The sequence below is a fragment of the Xenopus tropicalis genome, chromosome 7 (genome assembly GCF_000004195.4).
Source record: "Xenopus tropicalis strain Nigerian chromosome 7, UCB_Xtro_10.0, whole genome shotgun sequence".
In the NCBI taxonomy this organism is placed as follows: Eukaryota; Metazoa; Chordata; class Amphibia; order Anura; family Pipidae; genus Xenopus; species Xenopus tropicalis.
Window position 1 is genome coordinate 11,960,623 of NC_030683.2, and position 26,433 is coordinate 11,987,055.

Consider the following 26,433-nt stretch of genomic DNA (forward strand, 5'->3'; position numbering starts at 1 on the left):
CATTAACAGAGTCTGCCATTACCACATCACTAGGAAGGGCATTCCACAACCTCACTGCCCTCACCGTGAAAAAACCCCTACGCTGCTTCAAATGGAAGCTCCGTTCCTCTAATCTAAAGGGGTGACCTCTGGTGCGTTGATTGTTTTTGGAAGCCTAACTCTGACTGCAACCCAGTAAATCTTGCTTTTGCACTTGATGAGTGTTTAAACTTTAAAATGACCAACTGAATTCAACATCAATCCAATGTGCTGTCAACCTGAGATATGATTGGATAGTGTACTCTGATGTCCACGTGTCGCATGTGAAAACTGGGGCATTTGCTCTGTCAACTGCATTTCTAACTTGCTTTATCCCCTTATCATACATGTCAGGTATTACTTTGTCAGAAAAAAAACAATGGGATGGAGTTTTGTACTTTGGTTCTAGGAGATTCACCAGTTCAGTAAATCCAGCATCCTCAACAATTGAGTAAGGCTGCAAATCTACTGCCATCATCTTACCAATAGCATTGTGAATTGTAACTGCATGAAGGTTATTGGAGGCCCACTGATGTCAAGCTTTTGTAAACTCATTAACTGTTGCTTGCTTTAAGTGCCAATTCGGCCACAATTCACACAAGTGGATTTCTCACTGTTTTCTGGTGGATTTGGAGTTACCGTACTGGAAACCTCTGCAGATGCGCTGCTGGTCATTGTAGAGGTGATTATGGTAGAAGTGGTACCTGGAGTAGTAGTACCTGGAGCAAAACATAGAATGTTTTTATACTCTGCTGAATGCCTCACACGTAGATGTTTTAACAGTGGTGATTTGGTATACTGTTTTGCCTCCTTGCCACCTCGAGATAATTCTATAGAGCAAATACTACATTTTGCTTTCCTTCAATCACCCTCTTTAACTGTGAAATGTTTCCAGACTGGACTGATTAGCTGCACTTGTTGTTATAACCTGCAGGTGACAAATTAAAAAATCTCAGTCTCAGACTGTCAATGTCACTGACCAGACCACCACGCTGCCTCCTCCATCACACTTTGCACCATATATTACTTAACAGGGCTGCCACAGAAAATAAAGAATGGTACTGTGACTGAGTTCATACTACTTTTTCTGCTCAGAGTCAGCAGCAATGGCATCTCATGATTCTTGACTAATCTACTAGTCGTAGTAGTAGTATGATTGATGATTTGACAAAGTTAGACATTAGAATTAGAAGAACATTAGAAGACTTAGAAGAACTTAGAAGACTCAGAAGAACTTAGAAGAACATTAGAAGACTCAGAAGAACTTGAAAGACTCAGAAGAACTTAGAAGAATATTAGAAGAACATTTTTTTCCCTTACCAACTTTGAGTAAGGCGTTTTGACTGGATGTTGATGGCAATGAAATGATGATGATGTACAACTGCTAATGAGCATCTGCACAGGGCCAAACTTGGTAACTATCGGCACAGCACTAGTGGTAATCAGCACAAGAACAACTCCGACAGGACTCAGGAGTATTGTTTCTTACGGTAAAATGAAATATTACAACTAGTAGTAGTATAACTGATGATTTGACAAAGTTAGACTTAGAAGAACATTAGAAGAACTTTTTTTTTCCCTTACCAACTTTGAGTAAGGCTTTTTGGCTGGATGTTGATGGCAATGAAATTATGATGATGATGTGCCACTGCTAATGAGGATCTATACAGGACCAAACCGCAAAATTCCGCATTTCGCCTTTGGAAAATTCTTTCATGAAACAGCCACAAAAAAATTGCTACAACAAAAATTGTACAATAATTGGACAACAAACCAGTTCTATTTCGATGCAAGAACCTTCTGGTGTCCGTTATTTATTTAACTTCCGCACACAATAAAGTGAGTTGCAGTTGAACTACCTCCCCCTTGATCCTTCCACATCGTGAAGACCCATCCTTCCATCTGAATATAGTTTAATAAGAGCTGATTGAAATTCTCTATTCTTCAGTGTGTAAATCAGAGGATTCAGCAGAGGGATCAGTACAATGTACAAAAGGGCAAAAAATGTGTCTCTATTTGGACAATAGCTTGTGGTGGGTCTGACATACACAGAGATCAGAGTCCCATAAAAAATGATCACAGAGGTCAAATGTGATGCACAGGTAGAGAAAGCTTTTTTTCTTCCCTCCAAAGACTGTATTTTCAGGATAGAAGAGATGATACAAACGTATGAGATCAAAGTAAATAGAAAACAACTGGAAGCCACCAGCGTCCCTTCAATATATGTTAATAGCTCCACATTAAAGGTGTCACTGCAGGAAAGTTTAAGTAATGGAATGATGTCACAGAAGAAATGCTCAATGACGTGGGAACCACAGTATGATAATTTAGATATAAGGACAACATGTCCAGTTGGAACCAAAAGACTAACAACCAATGATGCAGTTACCAACTGAGCGCAGTGTTGATGGGTCATACGAGCAATATAATGAAGAGGATCACAAATGGCAACATAGCGATCATACGCCATGATGGTCAGTGTAGTGTATTCAGTAACAACCGAAAACAAGAAGAAATACAGCTGAGCCATGCACCCTAAAAAGGAAACATTCTTGTTTTGTGTGAAAAGGGTGTGTAAAAATTTAGGAAAAATATTAGTGGCGGAACCGATATCATTCATTGAAAGAGTCAACAGAAATAAGTACATGGGGGTGTGTAAGTGAGAATGTAATGAAATCACTAAAATAACAGTGACATTTCCAAGGAGAATCAAAAGATAGATGAAAAGGAAAAAGGAAAGCTGTACCTCAGGATTGTCAGAGAAACCTTGGATTATGAACCCCGACACGTTTCCCTGATTATTTCCTTCATTTTCCGATGGCATTTTTTGGAATTATGACACAATTATTGATCTGTTCAGGATTTGACTTTGGATAGATGATGAGTTGTTATTAGTGTTCTGTGTATCTTCTGTTGAACTGTAAGTGCTTTGTTCATGTTTGCTTATAAACTGAACCCAGAGATACTATAATACTATGCTAGTATGGCTTTTGCCTTCCAGTAGGTCAAATTCATTCATATCCACTCAAAGCTTGTACAGACAATACAATAAAATATCTTTGAAATAGCCTAGCATGTGAAATATCATTTACTTTATTTTTTTTCTGCACATCTGTAATTATATAGCAAGGTATACATTCATTCTTATTTTATCTTACATGACAAAATCCCAGATTTTCCTCAATTAATTCACACTCTGCTTGAAATGAAAACTTGTTTTAATTTGGAAATTTTACCTCTTCATTCCTCTCTAAAAATGAAAGAAAAAAAACCAAAGTCATTCGAATTCAAATATTACTCTATCATGGAAGGGAAATTTTGTTGTAGAAAGTCTGCGGTAAAATGTGATTGTGCCTCAGCTCAATAAATACAGTATTACCGTCGATTTGCCAGAATTGATTAATGTGTTCAAGTGTCCCATTTCCACAGAAATAGAGAAATACAGTCCTTTACATTTCCTTATATAAACAGATACATTCCCTTGAGTATATATCCACTTTAGCTCAATTACTGGCTAGGCCATAGCTTTGGAAATATAAGCATTATCCCCTAGGCACCAATGATGTATAAATAAAGCAAAAATGAAATATAGATTCTAATTATAACAATTTCACACTAACTGAATCCTGGGGTTCTTTGCTGGCATACATATTTCACTGGAACCACTGAAGGCTATTTATGTTTGACCTACAAATTCACTTTAATAAGATTCAAGTTCAACTCATGTCTTGGTCAAGTCTCTTGAAAACTAGTGCCAGTAATAAATGTCTTTTAGTATCCAACCCTTTCCCTTGAACAGGTCCTTGATCAGTAATCTTTATTTTGCAAATATGGCCCACTACCATCTTGAGTTTCTAGCTACCTGTCACTAGCGATGAGCGAATTTTTTCACCAGGCATGGATTCACAGTAAATTTACGCATTTAGCCATTGGCAAATTGTTTCGCTAAACTTCCAAGACAATTCGTCACCGAAAAATTTGTCGCATGTCAAAAAAAAAGAGTTGCGGTTGCGTAAAAAAAAAATACTTGAGTAATAAGTCAAATCAACTGGACTTACTGTGTTTTCCTTGAAGACGCCAGTCATCCAACTGGCTTTCTCTATTCTGAATTGAGAGAGCCAGCTGGATGACTTGCAAAATGTCTTCAAGAAAAACACAGCAAGTCCATTGGTTTGACTTATTACTACAGATAACTTTGATGAAATTCTTTAAATCCCTCTTGTTTTATAAGAGTACTATCGACTGGCCTCTCTGCTGGATTGGACATACATTGATATATATTTTTTAGGAAGAGGCACACAAAATACATGACTTTTCCTTGGGGCATTCAAAAATTATTTTTCCAGCTAAGAACCATGTATACAGTACCTTCACGTCTCTTGATGGTAGAGAATGTATTGTGCCCTTTATACTTTGGCAACTTTGTGTATCCATTGAATAACCATATTAAGCAATTAGCAGTATTTAGGTTGCCGTTTATCTCAAGTTTTGTATAGCAATGAGCTAATTTTTCCCGTTTTGGTAAAAACTTCATGAAAAATTCATGAAATGGTAAAAAAAACTGAGAAACAAATTTTGACGAGCAACTTTTTGTGATGGGACACTGACTTTTTGGATAAGACTGCAACTTTGTCCTCACTTGGAGAAGTTTTTTATGGCAAATGTTTGTGCCTGTTTTGTGCAAACATTTGCCAGTGGCAAAATGCAGAATTTCGCAGCAAATACATGCCTGGCAAAAAATTTCACTCATCATTACATATGTACAAATTGTATGTAGGTTTTTGGATTTATTTTTGTTATTTTGTTTATATTTTTCATATATAAAAAAAATAGAAGCATTTCACCCCTTGATAGGAATTCTTTTCATTTATTGTCTTGTCAGTTCTATTATCTATTTTAGAACCATGAATAAAGCAGACAGAGTGATATCTAGTAGACGTAAAGCTAGATCAACTGGACTTGCTGAGTAATCACTGAAGACGTTTCACTACTCAGCTTCTGCAGTTCAACTGATTGGTAAACCCTTGGCATGTAAACTCTTCCATTAATCCAATCACAATGTCACATTATAAGTCTTCAGAGACGTGACACCGGAAATTTACTAGTGGAATAATCCACTATAAAATTCTGTAATTAGTCAATTTGTAGCACAATCAAAACAGCTTCACCTTGCATTCACCTAGATATGTGATTCCTAAACCATTGGCGAATTCCTAAGCCATTGGCGAATTGTTTCGCGAAACTTCAGCAAAAATTCGCAACAGAGAATTTCATCGGGCGCGGTCACGGCAAAAAGGGCTGCATCAAAAAAGGGTGCGGTCATGTCAAATCTGGCTCGGTTGAGTCAAAAAAAGGGTGCGCCAACAAAAAAAATCGCGCGACAAATGCGTTTTGAAAATTTTATGGCGAAGCGAAACGGGACAGATACACTCATCACTACTGTCCATCACTCGCAGTGTATTCAGCATTGTCTTATTCTATTGACTGGCATTAACACTTATCTAAAATAAGGAATAAAGAATAGAGAAGAAAACCCTTGGGTAATGAATCCTGAAAGTTTCTTAACTTCTTGTTGCCATTTTTTATTCCTCTGTATTAAAACAAATTACAGCAAAAAATGTATCACATATGGATAAAATGGAATAGGCTCCATCTGTACTCTATGGCTGGATATTCTGAAAGAACTTCTCATACCTCAGAGACAGTTTATGAGTTAATTCCACTCTTGATGCTCTACAAAGTACAAGGCAGGCGGAAGAGTCAGACTGAAGTTTTAGCAAACCTCAGAATCATAGAATATCTTAGTAAAAATGAAAAGTACCAAGACTGAGTACAGAGAACTGCTTTTCAGGAAAAGAGAAAAAAAAAAAATTCCTTGTACCAATGAACTTAGTATTTCCTGAAAAGTGCCCTCTCTATCGACTTCACCCACTTCCTGTTCTTTACTAAGTGATTTTTTAAAGTGTATTCATCAGTGGGTGAAAGTTCAATGGATAAGGGTGATCTTAGGTGCTCTCTGGAACCCCTCATTTTGGTGTGAGATACGCGCAGTTTGGGGGAGTTACCTGAAGTCATTCCCCTTGAAATGATAAGTCCATTACTGGAGCTCTCCTACGATATTTTGAGTGCATTCTTCATTTAGGAGGTTACGAACATCTTTATATATTGTTAGTATTTCCTCCTTCAGTGCACAGCTGTATAAGCAAATACACAGGGCTTTAGGCAGCTTTAGGTAAGCTGCTTTAGGTTTCTCCATTCGGTGGGTCCAGTCAATTTGTATAACAGTGAAGTGGTCATGGTTCAATATACAGTTATGGGATCTATTATCCAGAATGTTTGGAACCTGGGGTTTCCGGATAAGGGTTCATTCTTTAAATTGGATCACCATTCCTTAAGTCTACCAAAAATAATTTAAAAATTAAATAAACCCAATAGGGCTGTTCTGCCCCCAATAAGGGGTAATTATATCTTAGTTGGGATCAAGTACAGGTACTGTTTTATTATTACAGAGAAAAGAGAATCATTTAACCATGAAATAAACCCAATAGGGCTGTTCTGCCCCAATAAGGGGTAATTATATCTTAGTTGGGATCAAGTACAGGTACTGTTTTATTATTACAGAGAAAAGGGAATCATTTAACCATGAAATAAACCCAATAGGGCTGTTCTGCCCCCAATAAGAGGTAATTATATCTTAGTTGGGATCAAGTACAGGTACTGTTTTATTATTACAGAGAAAAGGGAATCATTTAACCATTAAATAAACCCAATAGGGCTGTTCTGCCCCCAATAAGGGGTAATTATATCTTAGTTGGGATCAAGTACAGGTACTGTTTTATTATTACAGAGAAAAGGGAATCATTTAACCATTAAATAAACCCAATAGGACTGTTCTGCCCCCAATAAGGGGTAATTATATCTTAGTTGGGATCAAGTACAGGATTGTTTTAATTATTACAGAGAAAAGGGAATCATTTACCATTAAATAAACCCAATAGGAACTGTTTTGCCCCAATAAAGGGTAATTATATCTTAGTTGGGATCAAGTACAGGTACTGTTTTATTATTACAGAGAAAAGGGATCATTTAACCATTAAATAAACCCAATAGGACTGTTCTGCCCCCAATAAGGGGTAATTATATCTTAGTTGGATCAAGTACAGGTACTGTTTTATTATTACAGAGAAAAGGGAATCATTTAACCATTAAATAAACCCAATAGGGCTGTTCTGCCCCAATAAGGGGTAATTATATCTTAGTTGGATCAAGTACAGGTACTGTTTTATTATTACAGAGAAAAGGGAATCATTTAACCATTAAATAAACCCAATAGGGCTGTTCTGCCCCCAATAAGGGGTAATTATATCTTAGTTGGGATCAAGTACAGGTACTGTTTTATTATTACAGAGAAAAGGGAATCATTTAACCATTAAATAAACCCAATAGGGCTGTTCTGCCCCCAATAAGGGGTAATTATACTTTAGTTGAGATCAAGTACAAGGTACTGTTTATTAAAGAAAAAAATGAATTCATTTTTAATTATAATTATTTGCTTATAATGGGAGTCTATGGGAGATGGCATTCTGCAAATTTTCTGTGTTCCATACATTTTTCAGCAATTAATCAAAATGGCACAGATTCGCTCATCACTATCTGCCACCCCCTGTTTTCTTGATCCTCAGTCTGCCTCAGTAAGCCTGTAATCAGCAGACAAGTTATAAAATGAGGAGGCAGATAAAATGGAAGAAGGGTTTGCAAAAGCTCCAATGGTAGAAAAGAATTATTGAAGGCTAAAGAAGAGTTTAGCACTATTCCAAGAAATGAGCTGTTACAAAAGAGTATTAAGAAGTCCTGAAAAGGTGGCCAAATATCTTTCATCACTATTTTTGATAATACCTTGGTCGGTAAAACCAGTAGTAATGGGATGTTCTAATAAATGATCCTAAATTTTGATTTCAGTTCCCCCATTATTTTCATATAAAAAGAGTACAAATATAGGACAGTTAATTAAGAATGACAAGAAACTTAAGTATAAAAAAGGAAGTGAAAAATCTTGTGGGAGGGCACAATCCAGTAGGTACATTTCCATGTTGACAATGTGCCAATGGTGGTGCTATCTTCCCTGGTGATGGTGTTACTCATCCATATAACGGTCATACAATTGTGTTACCATACTTGTAATTCAACTGGGTCCTAGGTGCACTTGTGCCTTAAATTGTGTAGAACAGACCTCTCAACAAGTGAGGTGTCATTAAATGAGCATAAAATGAATACTAGCAATTATAGCTCAGATATGGAGCAGGAAAAAAAATAAGAAAAATAAAGGAGACAGAAATGTACCCAAGCACTTTTTGAACAATGCCGCAATCTGCCTTGAGATGGATGGTGTTGGATAAAGTGTGTAGTAATGACTATACAAAAATGTCATTGGATTTGGACATTACAGATTTGGGTACCAAAAAGGTTAAATGGGGAGTTTCATTTATCTGCATACCTGATATTAGCTAACACGAGGGCACCCACTTCGTTTAGAAGAAGGGAGGTTCCATTTAAACATTCGGAAAGGATTTTTTACAGTGAGAGCTGTGAAGTTGTGGAATTCCCTCCCCGAATCGTGCTGGCTGATACATTATATAACTTTAAGAAGGGGCTGGATGGATTCTTAGCAAGTGAGGGAATACAGGGTTATGGGAGATAGCTCTTAGTACAAGTTGATCCAGGGACTGGTCCGATTGCCATCTTGGAGTCAGGAAGGAATTTTTTCCCCTCTGCGGCAAATTAGAGAGGCTTCAGATGGGGTTTTTTGCCTTCCTCTGGATCAACTAGCAGTTAGGCAGGTTATATATAGGCATTATGGTTGAACTTGATGGACGTATGTCTTTTTTCAACCCAACTCACTATGTTACTTTGTTACTATGTAACTATTCACCAGGCATGGATTTGCTGCAAAATTCCTCATTTTACGTATGGCGATTTTTTCTGTGAAACTTCTAAAATAAATTTACTGCAAGAAAACCTTCACTGAAAGAGAAAAGAAAGTCACAGTTGCGTCAAAAAAAAGTTATGGTCACCTCAAAAAAGGCATCATCATCTCAATTGAATTTTGAAAATATCACAGATTTTTCAGCTGTTTCAGGAATTTTTCGGCAAAGAGAAACAAGACAGATTCCGTCATCGCTAGCTTGTTACATTGTGATGTAAGCAATGCACAGATATATTAAGCTGTTAGATATGTATAACTGTACACTTGATGAAGGGATGGAACACTGATATAAGCTATACATAATATAAATTTATTAAACATTAATTATTATTGTACACCTGACGAAAGGGCAGAGCCCCCGAAATGTTGGGTGCTGTGTGGTAAACAATAAATGGGATGAGACTGAACCACTTTAGCCCTATGGAATAGTGCCACTGTTTGAATTGTTTTATACTAGTGAAACGCATGGATTTGAAGCAAAATTCTGCATTTCGGCATCTGCAAACTTTGACGTGAAAAAAATTTGCCGCAACAAAAAGTCTTCAAGACAAAAATATCACCAAAACAAAAATGTTGCCGAGACATAAATGTCGCCAAGACAAAAAAAATCACTGATACAAAAAAATGCCCATTGATTTTAATGCATTTGAAGTAAAAAAAAAAATTGTGTGTAAAATTTGTTACCTATTGACTTCAATGCGTTTTGCAAATTTTTCTGGACAGATTCGCTCATCACTATTTTATTCATTAAACTCCCCTTACTCACAGCGTATTGAGAATTATCCTTTTCAGACTGAAATATTAGTGACTGGTATTAGCTAACACTTATCTAAAATAAAATAAAAATATAAACATCTCTGCCTTGTTTTATTTAGGGAAGATTGAAATTCTCTATTTTTCAGTGTGTAAATAAGAGGATTTAGCACAGGGCCCAGGACAATGTACAGCAGTGAGAAAAAATTGTAGTTTTTTAGGGGATAACTTCTGGTGGGTCTCATATACAAGAAAAATGCTGTCCCATAAAGGGTTATCACACAGGCCAGGTGAGAAGCACAGGTAGAAAAGGCTTTTTGTCTCCCCTCTGAGGATTGTATTTTCAGGATAGCAGAGATGATAAATATGTATGAGGTCAGAGTAAGGAGGAAGGCATTGAAAGTCAGCATTGAGCCTTCAACGTAGATTAAAAGTTCCACACTAAAAGTGCTGCTGCAGGAAAGTTGTAGTAATGGTGTGACATCACAGAAGAAATGGTTAATAAGACGGGAAGCACAATATGACAGATTAGAAATAAGGACAACAAGGCCAACAGGTTGAACAAACCCAACAGTGAATGCTGCAGTTATAAGCCCAGCACAGTGTTTCCTGCTCATTCGGGCAATGTAATGAAGGGGATCACAGATGGCAACATAACGATCATATGCCATGGCCGTCAGGAGAAAGTACTCACTGGCAGCCAAAGAGACAAAAACATACATTTGAGTCATACACCCCAAGAATGAAATGTTATTTTGTTGTGTGAGAAGAATATGTAGCAAATTAGGTAAAATATTTGAGGTGGAAGAAATGTCTATGAGTGAAAGGTTCTGCAAGAATATGTACATGGGGGTGTGTAAGTGAGGATTGCATGAAATGACTAAGAATATGATGAGATTTCCCAGCAGAATGATGAGATAGATTCCAAGGAATAGCACAAAAAGAGAGATTTGAAGTTCAGGAGTATCAGCGAATCCTTGGAGAATAAATATTGAAACATTTTCTTTAGTTCCTGAGGTCATTTTCAAGTCTTCCTTCCTGAATGTAGACTACAAAAAAATATATCCAATATGGAAATATATAATGATATTAATAAAGGAGCCCCCATCTATGTCTGATATGCATTATATTTTGTTATTACTTACCATTGGACATTGCTGGTAACCCAACTGATCCTATTAGTTGCAGGCACAGCCGTGCCCCCTGCTAATGTTTCTGTGCTCAGATCTTTAGGAGAGGAGCCTTATCCAGTCCATAAGAACTAATCCCAGCTCAGAGACAGTGTATATGAGTAAATGCCCTTCCCAACACCCTGAAAAGTACAAGGAAGGCACAAAAAGGTTAAAGAGTCTGAGGAGAAGCTGAGAAACAAGATGGTTTGCAGAAGTTTTACTCAATTCAACAGTTGAGAGAGAACATTGGGAGATGTAAAAGCTTCAGTTACTTTTGTGCTGATTTAATTAAACATTTTTGGCTACAAATGTCACCTTTATAAAAGAGATTACACTACTTCATATTAATATTCCTATTTTGTATTTAATTTATGCAGGCCGGTAGGGGCCCATGTACTAACATCCGTATTTTGTTAGTTTTCAAACTCTTGGGTTATACACATTTCTCTAAACCACGAAGAAGTCATTCAACATTTTTAGGTTTTACTGATGCTTTCATTCATATGAAAAATTAAAAATATGAGGTGTTTGGATTCTTTAAATTCTTTTTTGCTTGCTTTTCATATTAGTCTGTATAAATAATGAGTTTTTTGTAGTTCCAAAAACCTCTAAAACCACTAAAATCAGAATGTTTATAAATGGGCTCCTTAGTTTTTATTTATACACAGTTACAGATACATTTGGTAGATTTAATTTTAAAACCTTTTCTGGTGCCAGAAAAGAGTAGCAAAATGGTACCCAATGGATCTTCTGCAAATTCTACTCTGTTATTTTGTTGCACCAAATTTGAACAGAATTTCTGACCACATATCATTAAAAGTCACAAAAATGCTTATTATATTTCTAAATATATTTTTGCTGGTGAGTATATATATATATACACTGCACACCTAAATCCTAAAAGAATTTTCATTAGCTGTCATTTCTGCAGCAAACTAAAGCAAACTAGGTGAAAATGTGTAGCAAATTTGAATAACAATTATTACATAATTCTGAAATAGTACTGTAGATTTTTTGTATTTATTACATCTGTTAGGTCAATAAAATTCTGTTAAGTTTTAAAATACTACTTATCTTTCACTTTCATATTACTCAAAGCTTCATATGAAACCCACCCTGCCCTCCATTACTTACCTACATTCTCACCTTGCAGTGCTCCTATCAAAACCTTTTATCATACAAATACATTAGTCAGATAGATCTTGTCTTTGCTCAGCCTGAGGAGCAGAAGGTTCTTCCATGCAGGGGCACAGAGTCTGCCGGTCTCTTTAGGAACCCAGTTTATATAACCAGTAAGACACAGGGAATTCCTCAGAGACACAATTATTAGCTAATTTCTATACATGTATTCTTAGTGCCTTGTAAAACTTTAATCTGTGAAATACAAATGAAGTAATTTTGGTTTGTGTGTTTAACACAGAATAACTAAACCCATTTAACTCACTTATCCCATTTAATACAGAAAATTGCATCACAGCATCCCATCTATTTAAGCTGTTGCCTCATGAGAACAATGGTGCTCTTGGAAAAGTTTACATGCTTCCAATATCACAGTTTCTTCAGTGTATCTTGAGTCATGAGGCATTTAATACACAAATCCAAGTGGCTTCATCTGGAAGCTGTCATTATGAGTTTTGGCATTGACTGGGGGCTCAAGCCAGCTCTTATTCATTTTGGCATTGTGTTCGCACCTGACATTCTCATCAGTCTGGCACAAATGGAACAGACTATATTTTGACCTCTTACACTCATTGCCATAATCTTTCCTAGTGCTATAAATGTTGGACCAATCAAATGTTATAAGCAACCCCATTAGTATGAATGGTATATTACCGGCCAGCAGAATGGGACAAAAAGGAAAGGCCTTGACTATGTGAGGAAGGGTAGGCAGGAGAAGGTGGCAGAACAAGGGGTTAATTGTAAGGCAGCAGAAAGAGAGGGGACACATCAGGAGGAGGGGATATTTAGATACAGGGAGAGCAGCAAAGGACATTCCTGCCTTTTTTCCTGGAGAAGCAATATGGTTTTGGGGCTAGATTATGGGGGGGGAGGATGGTGTTTGGTGTGGGTTAATTTATTTTGTCAAAGCTCAGGAGGAATGCTTGGCTCATGTCGAACAATGAGTGTCAAGGTTGATGTGGTCTTCTCACACAAGGGTCCCAGGATGATGTTTGTTCATTGCCTTTTCCCACTTACCCACCTGTTGTTTGGCAAGTAACACAGTTGGTGTCACCAGTGGGCAAGTATCCCCTATGGGGGTGTATGATGTTCAAATGTGATATACTATTATTATAGTATTGCTATTTAGTAAAATGGAATGTTTAATAGCAATGTTAAAAAATTTGTTAAAAAAGCTGTGGCCTATTATATCCCAATCTGGTTGTCCTCTGATTGTCTCTGTATGATGGTGTGATTGGATTGGGAGTTTTAAAAGGTCAGCCCACCAACTTGACGATACACAGTCAGGTTACATGGTTAGTATCACCCTATAGTTCCTTTGTGAACTAATTCTTCAGCCCATAGATATATCATGGTTATCTTGTTCAGTGCTAAGCATGCATATTCATTACTTTGTCTTTCCTAAATTTTTGTGTCCATAATGGAATAAAATGTGTTTTTATTTGCTTTTTTTACCATTTCATCTACATAACATACTTAACAGTTTGAAGCTACAAAATATTTTTTTAATTGAAACACAAAGGCTAATTAAGCAAAAACTGTTGGATGATGGTTGCACACCTCAGTTTTGAAGAGTGTCATGATGTATAGGAGATAGGGCGGCACACCAATTATTAATGTTATTTTTTTCCTTTTTGAGTTTTAATGCGGTTACAAAAGGTCCAACTGAACATATGGCATAAGCAGGAGTATATTATATCAATAACAAATCTCATCAGATAACAATACGGTATATAGAAGTTGCTCAAATGGATATGCAGGGTCTCTAAGATATATTTCCAGGTAGCATAGTCTGTAGCAGTCTGGGACTGCTACTCATGTGCTTTGCCCAATGTAGTGTACATGATCATATGCACTAAGTGCCCTACAGGAGGAATGTACATTGGAGAAACAGGGCAAAAACTACGTGCAAGGATGAATCATCACAGACAAAAGATCAAGACCAAAGCGTGTGATACACCAGTGGGACAACAGGACCACAGGCTTCAGGACATGAGGGTGTTAATTCTAAAAGGGAACTTTGAAACTGAATGAGAAAGGAAGATCTATGAATTCAAATGTATGGAGTTATTCAACACATTAAGACAGGGCCTTAATTTGGGGTCAGGTTTCATGTCACACTATGTGACCTGACGGAATCCAGACCCCTGGACTATTTATAACCCACCCTAATAAACATTAATTACTTTTATTATCTTCACAAGTTATCTCTATCTATCTGTAACTTTGTGAACACTTCTCTCTGATCTATCAGTATAAATGTTGTGCCATTCCAGTTCTCATTTGTGTTTTGCCTGACGAAGGGGCCTTAGAGCTCCGAAAGCTTGCAATGTGTTATTATTATTAGCCAATATAGGTATCATTTCTACAATACTCTTGTATTTGTGAATTTTTTATTACTAATGATGAGCAAATGTATTCACCAGGCCTGGATCTGCTGGAAAATTCCAAAATTCCCCATTGGCGAATTTATCTGTGAAACTGCATCAAAAAGTCATGGTCTTAAAAATTGCGGTTGCGTCAAAAAAGTCATGGTAACTGAATTTTGCAAATATCACATTTTTCAGCAGTTTTGGGAATTTTTCATCAGAGAAACAAGACAGATCCGGTCACCACTAGCTTATTACATTGTGATGTAAGCAATGCACAGATATATTAAGCTGTTAGATATGTATAATTGTACGCTTGATGAAGGGATGGAACACTGTGATTATACATAATATAAATTTATTAAACATTAATTATTATTGGACACCTGACAAAAGGGCAGAGCCCCCAAAATGTTGGGTTCTGTGTGGTAGACAATAAATGGGATGAGGTTGAACCACGTTAGCCCTATGGAATAGTGCCACTGTTTGAATTGTTTTATACTATGGACATGGATGGAAAGGCATGGATTTGAAGCAAAATCCTGCATTTCGGCATCTGCAAAGTTATGCATTTTGGTAGAAATAATATAAATGTGAACTATCTACTGAATGGTAGTGTGTTGGGGGTATCCTTAATGGAGAAGGATCTAGGGGTTTTAGATAACAAGTTGTCTAATTCCAGGCAGTGTCATTCTGTGGCTACTAAAGCAAATAAAGTGCTGTCTTGTATAAAAAGGGCATTGACTCAAGGGATGAGAACATAATTTTGCCTATTTATAGGTCCCTGGTAAGGCCTCACCTTGAGTATGGGGGGCAGTTTTGGGCTCCAGTCCTTAAGAAGGATATTAATGAGCTGGAGAGAGTGCAGAGACGTGCAACTAAACTGGTTAAGGGGATGGAAGATTTAAACTATGAGGTTAGACTGTCGAGGTTGGGGTTGTTTTCTCTGGAAAAGAGGCGCTTGCGAGGGGACATGATTACTCTGTACAAGTGCATTAGAGGGGATTATAGGCAGTTGGGGGATGTTCTTTTTTCCCATAAAAACAATCAGCGCACCAGAGGCCCCCCCTTTAGATTAGAGGAACAGAGCTTCCATTTGAAGCAGCGTAGGGGGTTCCTCACGGTGAGGGCAGTGAGGTTGGGGAATGCCCTTCCTAGTGATGTGGTAATGGCAGATTCTGTTAATGCCTTTAAGAGGGGCCTGGATGAGTTCTTGAACAATCAGAATATCCAAGGCTATTGTGATACTAATATCTACAGTTAGTACTAGTGGTTGTATATATCGTTTATGTATGTGAGTGTATAGATTGGTAAGTATAGGTTGTGGGTGCTGGGCTTACTTGGAAGGGTTGAACTTGATGGTCTTTTTTCAACCTTATGTAACTATGTAACATGAAAAAATTTTCCGCAACAAAAAAGTCTCCAAGACAAAAATATCATCAAAACAAAAATGTTGCCAAGACATACACAAAAGTCACTGATACAAAAAATGGCCATTGACTTTAATAAATTTGGAGTAAAAGAAAAAGTTGCATGTAAAATTTGTCGCCTATTGACTTCAATGCATTTTTCTAATTTTTCTGGACAGATTCACTCATCACTATTTTATACATTAAACTAAGTGACTCCCCTTACTCAGTGTATTGAGAATTATCATGTTCAGACTGAAATAGTATTGACTGGTATTAGCTAACACTTATCTAAAATAAAAAAAACCTAAACATCTCTGCCTTGTTTTATTTAGGGAAGATTGAAATTCTCTATTTTTCAGTGTGTAAATAAGAGGATTTAGCACAGGGCCCAGGGCAATGTACAGCAGTGAGAAATTGTAGTTTTTTAGGGGATAACTTTTTGGGGGTCTCATATACAAGAAAAATGCTGTCCCATAAAGGGTTATCACGCAGGTCAGGTGAGAAGCACAGGTAGAAAAGGCTTTTTGTCTCCCCTCTGAGGATTGTATTTTCAGGATAGCAGAGATGATAAATATGTATGAGATCAGAGTAAGGAGGAAGGAATTGCCAATCAGCAATGTCCCTACAATGTAAATGAAAAGTTCCACACTAAAAGTGCTGCTGCAGGAAAGTTTTAGCAATGCTGTGACATCACAGAAAAAATGGTTAATAAGATGGGAAGCACAATATGATAGTTTAGATATAAGTACAATAAGGCCGACTGGGTCAACAAACCCACCAGTGAATGCTGCAGTTATAAGCCCAGCACAGTGTTTCCTGCTCATTCGGGCAATGTAATGAAGGGGATCACAGATGGCAACATAACGATCATATGCCATGGCCGTCAGGAGAAAGTACTCACTTGAAGCCAAAGCCACAAAAACATACATTTGAGTCATACACCCCAAGAATGAAATGTTATTTTGTTGTGTGAGAAGAATATGGAGCAAATTAGGTAAAATATTTGAAGTGGAAAAAATTTCTATGAGTGAAAGGTTCAGCAAGAATATGTACATGGGGGTGTGTAAGTGAGGATTGCATGAAATGACTAAGAATATGATGAGATTTCCCAGCAGAATGATGAGATAGATTCCAAGGAATAGCACAAAAAGAGAGATTTGAAGCTCAGGAGTATCAGAGAACCCTTGGATGGTGAATCCTGAAACATTTTCTTTAGTTCCTAAGGCCATTTTCAAGTCTTCCTTCCTGAATGTAGACTACAAAAAAAATATATCTAACATGAAAATATATTTTTAATAAAGTAGCTCCCGTCTATGCCTGAAATGATATTTTGTTTTTACTTACCTTTGGACATTGCTGAAACCCAATGATCCTATTAGTTACAGGCACAGCCGGACCCCCTGCTCTGTGCTCAGATCTTTAGGAGAGGAGCCTTATCCAGTCCATAAGAACTAATCCCAGCTCAGAGACAGTGTATATGAGTTAATGCCCTTCCCAACACCCTGAAAAGTACAAGGAAGGCCCAATGCAGGTTAAAGAGTCTGAGGAGAAGCTGAGAAACAACATGGTTTACACAAGCTTCACTCCATTCAACAGTCAAGAAAGAACATTGGGAAATGTACCCAGCTTGACATTCATGGTTGCAGAATTTTTTTTTTTTTGTGGTTTCAAAAACCACTAAAATCAGAATGTTGATAAATGGGCTTCTTAGTTTTTATTTATTTTAGACACTTTCAGGCACAACCAGCTCTGTCTTCAACTGAAAGATATTTATCTGCTGTGACAGTTTTGGATGCATTCGGCAGATTTAATTTTAAAACCTTGTACTCACGTCAGAAAAGAGTAGCAAAATGGAACCAATTTGTCCTCTGTTATTTTTACACCAAAGTTGAAAAGAATTCAACACATCATTAAAAGTCACAAAAATGCTTAATATATTTTTGTAAGTGTATATATATATATATATACAGCACACACATACATACCCCTAAGTCCTAAAAAAAATTCTTCACTCATTAGCTGTCATTTCTTCAGCAAACTAAAACAACAAATTACGTGAAAACCTGTAGCAAATGTGAATAATAATTATGACATAATCCTGAAATAGAACTGTAAATATTTTGCATTTATTAAATCTATTAGGTCAATAAAATTCTGTCCTACAGTTCTTAAGTTTTAAAATACAACTACTAATCTTTTACTTTCAGGGAATATTAATGAAGGCAAAGCTTCAAATGAACCCAATGTTGCCCTCCATTACTTACCTACATGCTGACCTTGCAGTGCTCCTATATAGCAAAGCCAGGTACCTTTTATCATACAAATATATAATTCAGATAGATCTTGTCTTTGCTCAGCCTGAGGAGCAGAAGGTTGTTCCATGCAGGGGCACAGAGTCTGCCGGTCTCTTTAGGAACCCAGTTTATATAACCAGTGAGACAAAGGGAATTCCTCAGATACACAATTATTAGCTAATTTCTTGCAAAACTTTAATCTGAAATAAAGATGAAGTCACTTTGGTTTGTGTGTTTAACACAGAATAACTAAACCCATTTAACTCACATCCCATTTAACCCTTTTACTGCCAGCCATTTTGGTCAAAGCGGAACTTGTATTGCCAGACAGTTTTTGAACATTTTGCACTGTTTCACTTTAGGGGCCTTTCCTCGAGGGGAATTTTAGTTTACCCAGGAAAACAATATATTGTTTTTTTCAGAACAACCGAAGCTTTCAAAATATGGTAGAATTTTTGTGTAATTCCAATTCTGTAACAAGATATAGGCTTCTAAATGTCTAAAAATGCAAAAAAAAAAAAAAATTTCCATAATATAATCACACATACTAGAAACAAAAATTATTTTATGCACAAATATACAACTGATTTGGAAAGGCCCATGTCTCCTGAATGTGCCAATACCAAATATATATAGTTTTATGGAGATTTGTCACTTGTATACGTCAAAAACTCCCAGTAGTACACTACCAAATTTCCAAAGCACTGCTCCAAAAAAACTGCATACTTTGGATTTCAAGGCCAAAAATTCCACTAACAGAAGGTTTATCCCAGAATATTGTACATTTTTGGAAAGAACAGATTCTGGGGAATACAGAATAGGCACAACTGTCTGTCTACTCCAAACTATCAAGTCGCAATGCTTTCCTAAAGTTATTGGTTTTTATCAGAATTTGTGATTTTTTTTAAAAATCGCTTCAAAGCTTCCAGTCTATAGTATCTTAACTCCTACAGGTTATAAAGTAACGAAATAAAACACCCTAAATATGAATGCCTGGGGTCCACTGAACAGTTTGATGCCCAATATGTATAGGTTTACCTAAGTATGCGGCATGTAGGGGCCCCAATGTGAACATACCCCATATGAACTGTCATTTCTGTCATTTCAGCTCCTGCAAAATCAACACATTTACATCATTATATGTGGGATAAAGCTAGTAAAAAGTATGCTCACCCCAGAAAGTCATATATTTTTGGAAAGTACACATTCCCCCGAATCTAAAATGGGTACCCATGTCTTTCTACTCCAAAGTACCAAGCCGCACAGCTTTTCTAAATTTAGCAATTTTGATGACATTTCAAAAAAATCCCCTCAAAGCTTCCACTTTGCAGCATCTTATCTCCCACATAGCATTAGGTACCAAGATAAAACACCCTGAAGTTGAACACCAGGGGTCCACTGAACAGTTTGATGCCCAATATGTATAGGTTTACCTAAATATGTGGCATGTAGGGGCCCCAATGTCAACATACCCCCATATATACTGTAATTTCTGTCATTTCAGCTCCTGCAAAATCGACACATTTACATCATTATATGTGGGATAAAGCTACAAAAAAGTACACTCACCCCAGAAAGTCATATATTTTTGGAAAGTACACATTCCCCCGAATCTAAAACGGGTACCCATGTCTTTCTACTCCAAATTACCAAGCCGCACAGCTTTTCTAAAGTTAGCAATTTTGATGACATTTCCAAAAATCAGCTCAAAGCTTCCACTTTGCAGCATCTTATCTCCCACAGAGCATTAGGTACCAAGATAAAACACCCTGAATTTGAACACCAGGGGTCCACTGAATAGTTTGATGCCCAATATGTATAGGTTTACCTAAGTATGTGGCATGTAGGGGCCCCAATGGGAACATACCCCCATATGATCTATCATTTCAGCTCCTGCAAAATCAACACATTTACATCTTTTATGTGGGATAATGCTACAAAAAAAGCACACTCACCCCAGAAAGCCATATATTTTTGGAAAGTACACATCCCCCCGAATCTATAATGGGTAAACATTTCTTTTTGCTCCAAAGTACCAAGCTGTAAAGCTTTCCTAAGTTTGCAGATTTATATGACATTTCGAAAATCGCCTAAAAATGTTGCAACTTGCCGCATTTATCTCACACAATTTCTTGCGTACAAAGGCAAGTCACCCCAAATAGGAACACCAGAGGCCTACTGAACAGTTTGATGCCCAATATGCATAGATATACCGAAATCTGCGGTATGTACTGAACCCAAAATGAAAATAGCGCATAAGGATTTCTCGCCTGCCAACTCAGCTTTTGCACACAGAGCCCCGTCAGTGTATTATGTGCAGTAACCCCCCCAACTATACAGTGACCCCCAGAAAACCATATATTTTTGGAAAGTGCACATTCTGATGAATTCAAAATAGGCAAAGTTATTATTGTACACCAAAGTTACACCTGGCAAAGCTACGCTAAAAACAGAAGAACACTTATACAGGGATAAAATGTGATAAAACCACAAAAATTGTGCAAATCACATGACAGTGTAATTAGTGGTCAGAATATCTGATCCAATAGTCAAGCTGTCAAAATAAACAGTTTTTAGGTCAGTGGTAAATGAAAAAAAAAAACCAAAAAAGCAAAACAAAAAAAACCCAAAGTGTTTGTGTATACATGTGTGTACATGTGTAAAAGTTGTGTGATAGTGTGTAAGTGTGTATATGAGTGTAAATAAGTGTATAAAAGTGTGAAAAATGAAAAAAAAATGCTAAAATGTGTGCTGTAAGTGTGTGTAAATGTATGTAAGTGTGTATAAATGTATGTAAATGTGTGTCTAAGTGTGTAAATGCAAGAAAAAAAAAGTCCTTACCTGTCCTGAAGACTCGATCGCTCCTCTTCAGTTGGGCTGGCGCTGGGGGGGGAAGTAGGAAGCAGCAGGGTCCTGCGACCCGATCAATCGCAGGACCCTCATGACAGCCACCCTGGCACATGCCGCCGCTACAGAGAGCAGCGCTTAAATGCCAACGACGTATGGGACACGTCGTTGGCGTTTAAGCCCTTTTACTGCCATCACGTATCACATACGTGCTTGGCAGTAAAAGAGTTAATACAGAAAATTGCATCACAGCATCTATTTAAGCTGTTGCCTCATGAGAACAATGGTGCTCTTGGAAAAGTTAAATGAGTTTACATGCTTCCAATATCACAGTTTCTTCAGTTTATCTTGAGTCATGAGGCATTTAATACACAAATCCAAGTGATAACGTTTTGGCATTGACTGGGGGCTCAAGCCAGCTCTTATACATTTTGGCATTGTGTTCAGACCTGACATTCTCATCAGTCTGACACAAATGGAACAGACTTTATTTTGACCTCTTACACTCATTGCCATAATCTTCCCTAGTGTTATAAATGTTGGGCGAATCAAATGTTATAAACAACCCCATTAGTATGTGCGGTATATCACTGGCCAACAGAATAGGACTCAGACTTGCTGAAAAGGAAAGGCCTTGACTATGTGAGGAAGGGTAGGCAGGAGAAGGTGGTGGCACAAAGGCAGCAGAAAGAGAAGTGACACATCAGGAGTAGGGGATATTTAGGCAGGTACGTCCTTTCCTGCTCTCCCTGTATCTTTTTCTGGAGAAGCAGGGGACAAGTAATATCCAGCCCACCCTGGTTTTGGGGCTAGATTATGGAGGGGAAGGGAGTATTTGGTATGGGTTAATTTATTTTGGTGAAGCTTAAGGGGAATGCTAGGCTCATGTCCCAGTGTTACGAACAAAAGTGTCAAGGTTGATGTGGTCTTCTCAGAGAAGGGTCCCAGGATGGTGTTTTCTCATTGTACGCTCCCACTTGCCCACCTATTGCTTTTGCAACAGCTGGCCGGCATGGCAAGTAGCCCAGTTGGTAGTGTTACCGGTGGGCAAGCATCCCCTGTGGGGTGTATCATGTTCAAATGTGCTATACTATTATTATAATATTGCTATTTAGTAGAATGCAATGTTTAATAGCAATTTTGTTAAAAAAGCTGTGGTCTGTATGCCAATCTGGTTGTCCTCTGATTGTCTCTGTATGCTGGTGTGATTGGATTGGGAGTTTTAAAAGGTCAGCCCACCAACTTGACGATACACAGTCAGGTTACATGGTTAGTATCACCCTATAGTTTCTTTGTGAACTAATTCTTCAGCCCATGGATACATCATGGTTATCTGTGTTGTGCTATGCATAAGTATCCATTACTTTGCCTTTCCTACATAATGGAATAAAAATTGTTTTATTTGCTTTTTTTACCATTTGAAGTTACAAAATATTTTTTTAATTGAGACACAAAGGCTAATTAAGCAAAAACAGTCGATTACAACCAAATTATTTCAGTTGATAATTGGTAGAGCCATCTTTGGCTTGCATGCCAATTTTCTACATATTGCTTTAGGTTTGTTGGATGATGCCTGCACACCTCAGTTTTGAAGAGTGCCATGATGTATAGGAGATAGGGTGGCACACCAATTATTAATGTTATTATTATTATTTTTAATACTTCTGGGTGCTCACTGAAAGACGCTACCTGAAAGTTCCCAGCTGCAGTACTGAAAAATAACAAAATTCAGGGCACACCAATATGTAAAAAACAGCAACGTTTATTTAACAAAACCCAAAGCACTTCGGCTCTCACATTGGGGCAGGGGCACATTTGTTAATTCAAAATTCTTAATTTTTATATTTCTTTCCTACACCCCCATGACTTTTTATATGCATAGGGTGTTACAGTAAAACACTTACACATCCTGTATGGAACCATACACATCCTGTATCGATATTTTGCACTTACTGATTGCCTGCATTATTTCATTGCCCCTGGCAAAGACCCCAATGTTGGAGTTTTTTGTTTTCACATATTGGAGTGCCCTGAATTTTGCTATTTTTTGAAGAGTGCCATTAGATTTAGGAATGCCCTTTTATAGGTCTCCACCAGAGTTTCATTCCTCATTACATATAGCTAGATTCTATTAGACACTACTGATGCATAGTGATGACCGAATCTGTCCTGTTTCACAGAAAATTTTGCGAATCTTCTAAAACATTTGCAAAATGGCGAAAAATTTGCGCTGAAAAAAAATTGTTGCCTGCGACTATTCTTTTGACACACGACTATTCTTGTGACGATTCTTTGGAAGCACGACTATTCTTTTGATGCCCGCGACTCAAATTTTGGACGGGCGACTATTCTTGGGACAATTTTTGGACGTTCGACTATTCTTGTGACAATTTTTGGACGTGTGGCGAATTTTTCCATGGCAAATTTTTTCAGCCGTTTCATGAAACAATCCGCCAATGGTGAAATGGGGAAATTCACTGCGAATCCATGCCTGGTGAAACATTTCGACCCTTCACTACTGATGCACTTAATTTTCACTGCTTCCTTCACATCTTTTACAAGTTTTTTAAGATTTTTGTATTTCTGTTGTCCTTAAGAGGTAGCAGATGGCTTAAACTGAACAGAAATGTGGCTTTTAGAAGTTCATAAACATGCCAAGGAAATGCTAACAAACTGCTAGATCACAGAATTTGTTTTTTTGTCTATACACTGTATAAGTAGCAACATCCAGCATTTTATTTAAAATTTGTTTAGAGACTTAGGGGCAGATTTACTAAGACACGAACGCTCCAAGCATATTTTCGCCAAATTTTTCGATGCCCGCGCAACTTTTTCGTACGCTTGCACGAAAAAATCGGAAGGGTTTTCCCGCTGTTTACAATCGTTCTGTAAATTTCGTGACTTTGGGTTTGCCAATACGATATTATTGTGACTAATACAATTTTTTAGTAAGCATTTTTGTGATATTTCAGAAATTTTGGTATCCAATCCAAATTTATCCCATTCAGGATTCAAACTCGTGATTTCATTAATCTGCCCCAAAGTCAATCCATTCTAGGAGGCAGGTCTAAATTTTCCCCAATCAAATTTTTTCAGCATACTTTAAAAAAAGACTCAAATTGTTAATCGAGATCCTCTATAACCAAATGAAAAAAGTTTATCACTAATCTTTTGTAGGCTTCTCCCCTGACCTCGGCCTGAACACTAGTTAATAACTTTGCTTGACCCCTCAGTACCTTGGATTTTCTTGCCAGCCTTGCCTTGTCTGCTTTACCTGTTCCAGTTCCTGTTCTCTGTACTTACCTTGTCTTCCTTGTATAATCTGAATGTGCCTTAATAAGTTATAAACCTGTACCTGTGTTACCTGTGCCCCAGTACAGAAAATATCCAAACCAGAAAAAACGATTCAATCAAAGTAAATAATAGATATTATATATTATAAAATATTATATATATATATATTATTACATGTGCCCCAGTGCCTACATTCTACTTAATCCCCACACCCAATCCAGAGGCCACGTTCCTGACACATATGTTGCAAAAACAGGTAAAATTACTGCAAAAGAACTTGTTTCAATCTGCTAAAAACGAAACCATGGTTGAACATTAAAATTTGCAACCGGTCTTCATATTTGATGTTTTGTTCATTTTTAATTTTTTAACTTATGTTCAATAGCTCTTCAGCTTGGAATGTGCTGTGAAGTTCAAAGAGAGTTCCACCACATATGTAATTAATGCCAATGTCCTGTATCACAGTTCTGAAGGCCCTCTCTGACTGTGTCCAGTGTATTGCAAAGAATATATGGAGAAAATTACTGTACAACACAATTTGAATTTTTCAGAGTATTTAATTTATATATGTATCTTATACAGTAGTCTACACAAATTCATATATATTGTGGTAAGGTCCCTATCAGGATACCTGGGAAAGTCCAGGTCCAGGTCCAGGTTTTGTGTCTACCTTAGGCATCTCAGCTGGCTGATTAAAAGACAGGTGGGCCAAAGTTAGATTTGTGCCAAGTGAAAATAAACTGCCTAAAAGAGACTACACTCTCATGAGTTGTAATTGTTCCATGGGCTGTTTTACCCCCAGAAAACTGGTCCCAGCTACCTAACCCCTAACAGTATATATATAAAATTTTGCATCACGAAAAAAAAGAAATAATAAAATTTGAACTTCATTTTTATTACATTTCCCTCTTAAACTTGAGCCTAAAGCACCACCATTGTTTTGGGTAAGGTAAATTGTTCTAAAAATAATAAGAGCATCGAACAACTATATTATTTTTCTTTGAGTAGTGAATTTCCTAGCAATGTACTAGCTGGATTCTGACTCTGCTGACAGATGGAGATGAGCAAATATGTTTCATTTTGCTTAACGAAAACTTTCCAAAAACCCATGAAAATTTGCAAAAATGCAAAATTTACAAGACTAATGGTACCAATTTAATAGATACTCAGGATAGTATTTCCCAGGGTCTCGTTTATCATTAGCAACTTTTTAAAACTAATCAATAAAATTAAATTTTTTCTGAGATTCAAGTAAATTGCAGCAAAACAATGTGATTTTTTGAGATCCCTTATGTTATGCCTCCAGCATTGTTTTATTGTTTTATTGCACCACCTTGTGGTTTCTTGAGGTATATGTTTTGATTGTTTAAAGAAATGTCCTTTTCAGCCTACCGTACTTTACCATGTGACCATGGGTAATACAGGAAAAGGTTTAGTATAGCTGCCATCTTAGCAGCATTAACAGTGTAATAGCAATCCTGCATAATCCTACCCAATCCAGCCCCGTGGAAGCATCGTTGGTAGGTATCATCCATCCCCAACCCCTAGGTTAATAATACAAACATATATCTTCCATGTTTATACCTTAATGTGGGTTTATAATTGTTTATGTGCAGTCACTTCAGGGCACATCTGTTCTTACCCAGGTATCTAGGCCTTAACCCCCACTCAGATGCCTCTCATCTTTTATGTGTTTGTACATGTATAAACCATAATGTTTGTTTACTGTACTTATCATGCTGTATAGTAAATGCTGTCATATTTCTGTTTTCCCCAGTTTCACACCTTCCCCTTTGTTAATAAAATGAAGCCTACCAACCTGTCTCATTGACTTGATGAAGGGAGGAGTTTAACTGTATGTCGAACTACACACTGCCCCAGGGTAATACGTAGGGAGGACAGAACAGTGAAACAACGGCTATCCAGCGGGTAGAACTGCCTAAACGCTTCACTGCGAGTGCAGTGAAACAACGGCTGCACAGCGGGCAGGACAAGCTAGGAGCTACACTGCAAGTGCAGGCAACATTTAAATTCAGCCACTGCTACTAAGTCACGGTAGTCCAGAGAAGCCACAACAGCTACAGCAGGCTAAATACTTCTCCACTACTGCAT

The 26,433-nt window shown here is 37.3% G+C and overlaps 1 protein-coding gene across 1 annotated transcript; it reads right to left on the reverse strand.

The window, feature by feature from the left end:
* Positions 1 to 628: 628 nt before the first annotated feature.
* Positions 629 to 10,578, reverse strand: LOC116412180 (olfactory receptor 8H3-like; the record flags this gene model as incomplete). Its single annotated transcript, XM_031905819.1, has 3 exons — positions 629 to 737; positions 1,878 to 2,384; positions 10,322 to 10,578. Coding segments are annotated over 3 exons (873 nt in total), but the record flags the coding sequence as incomplete, so codon positions are not given.
* Positions 10,579 to 26,433: the final 15,855 nt, after the last annotated feature.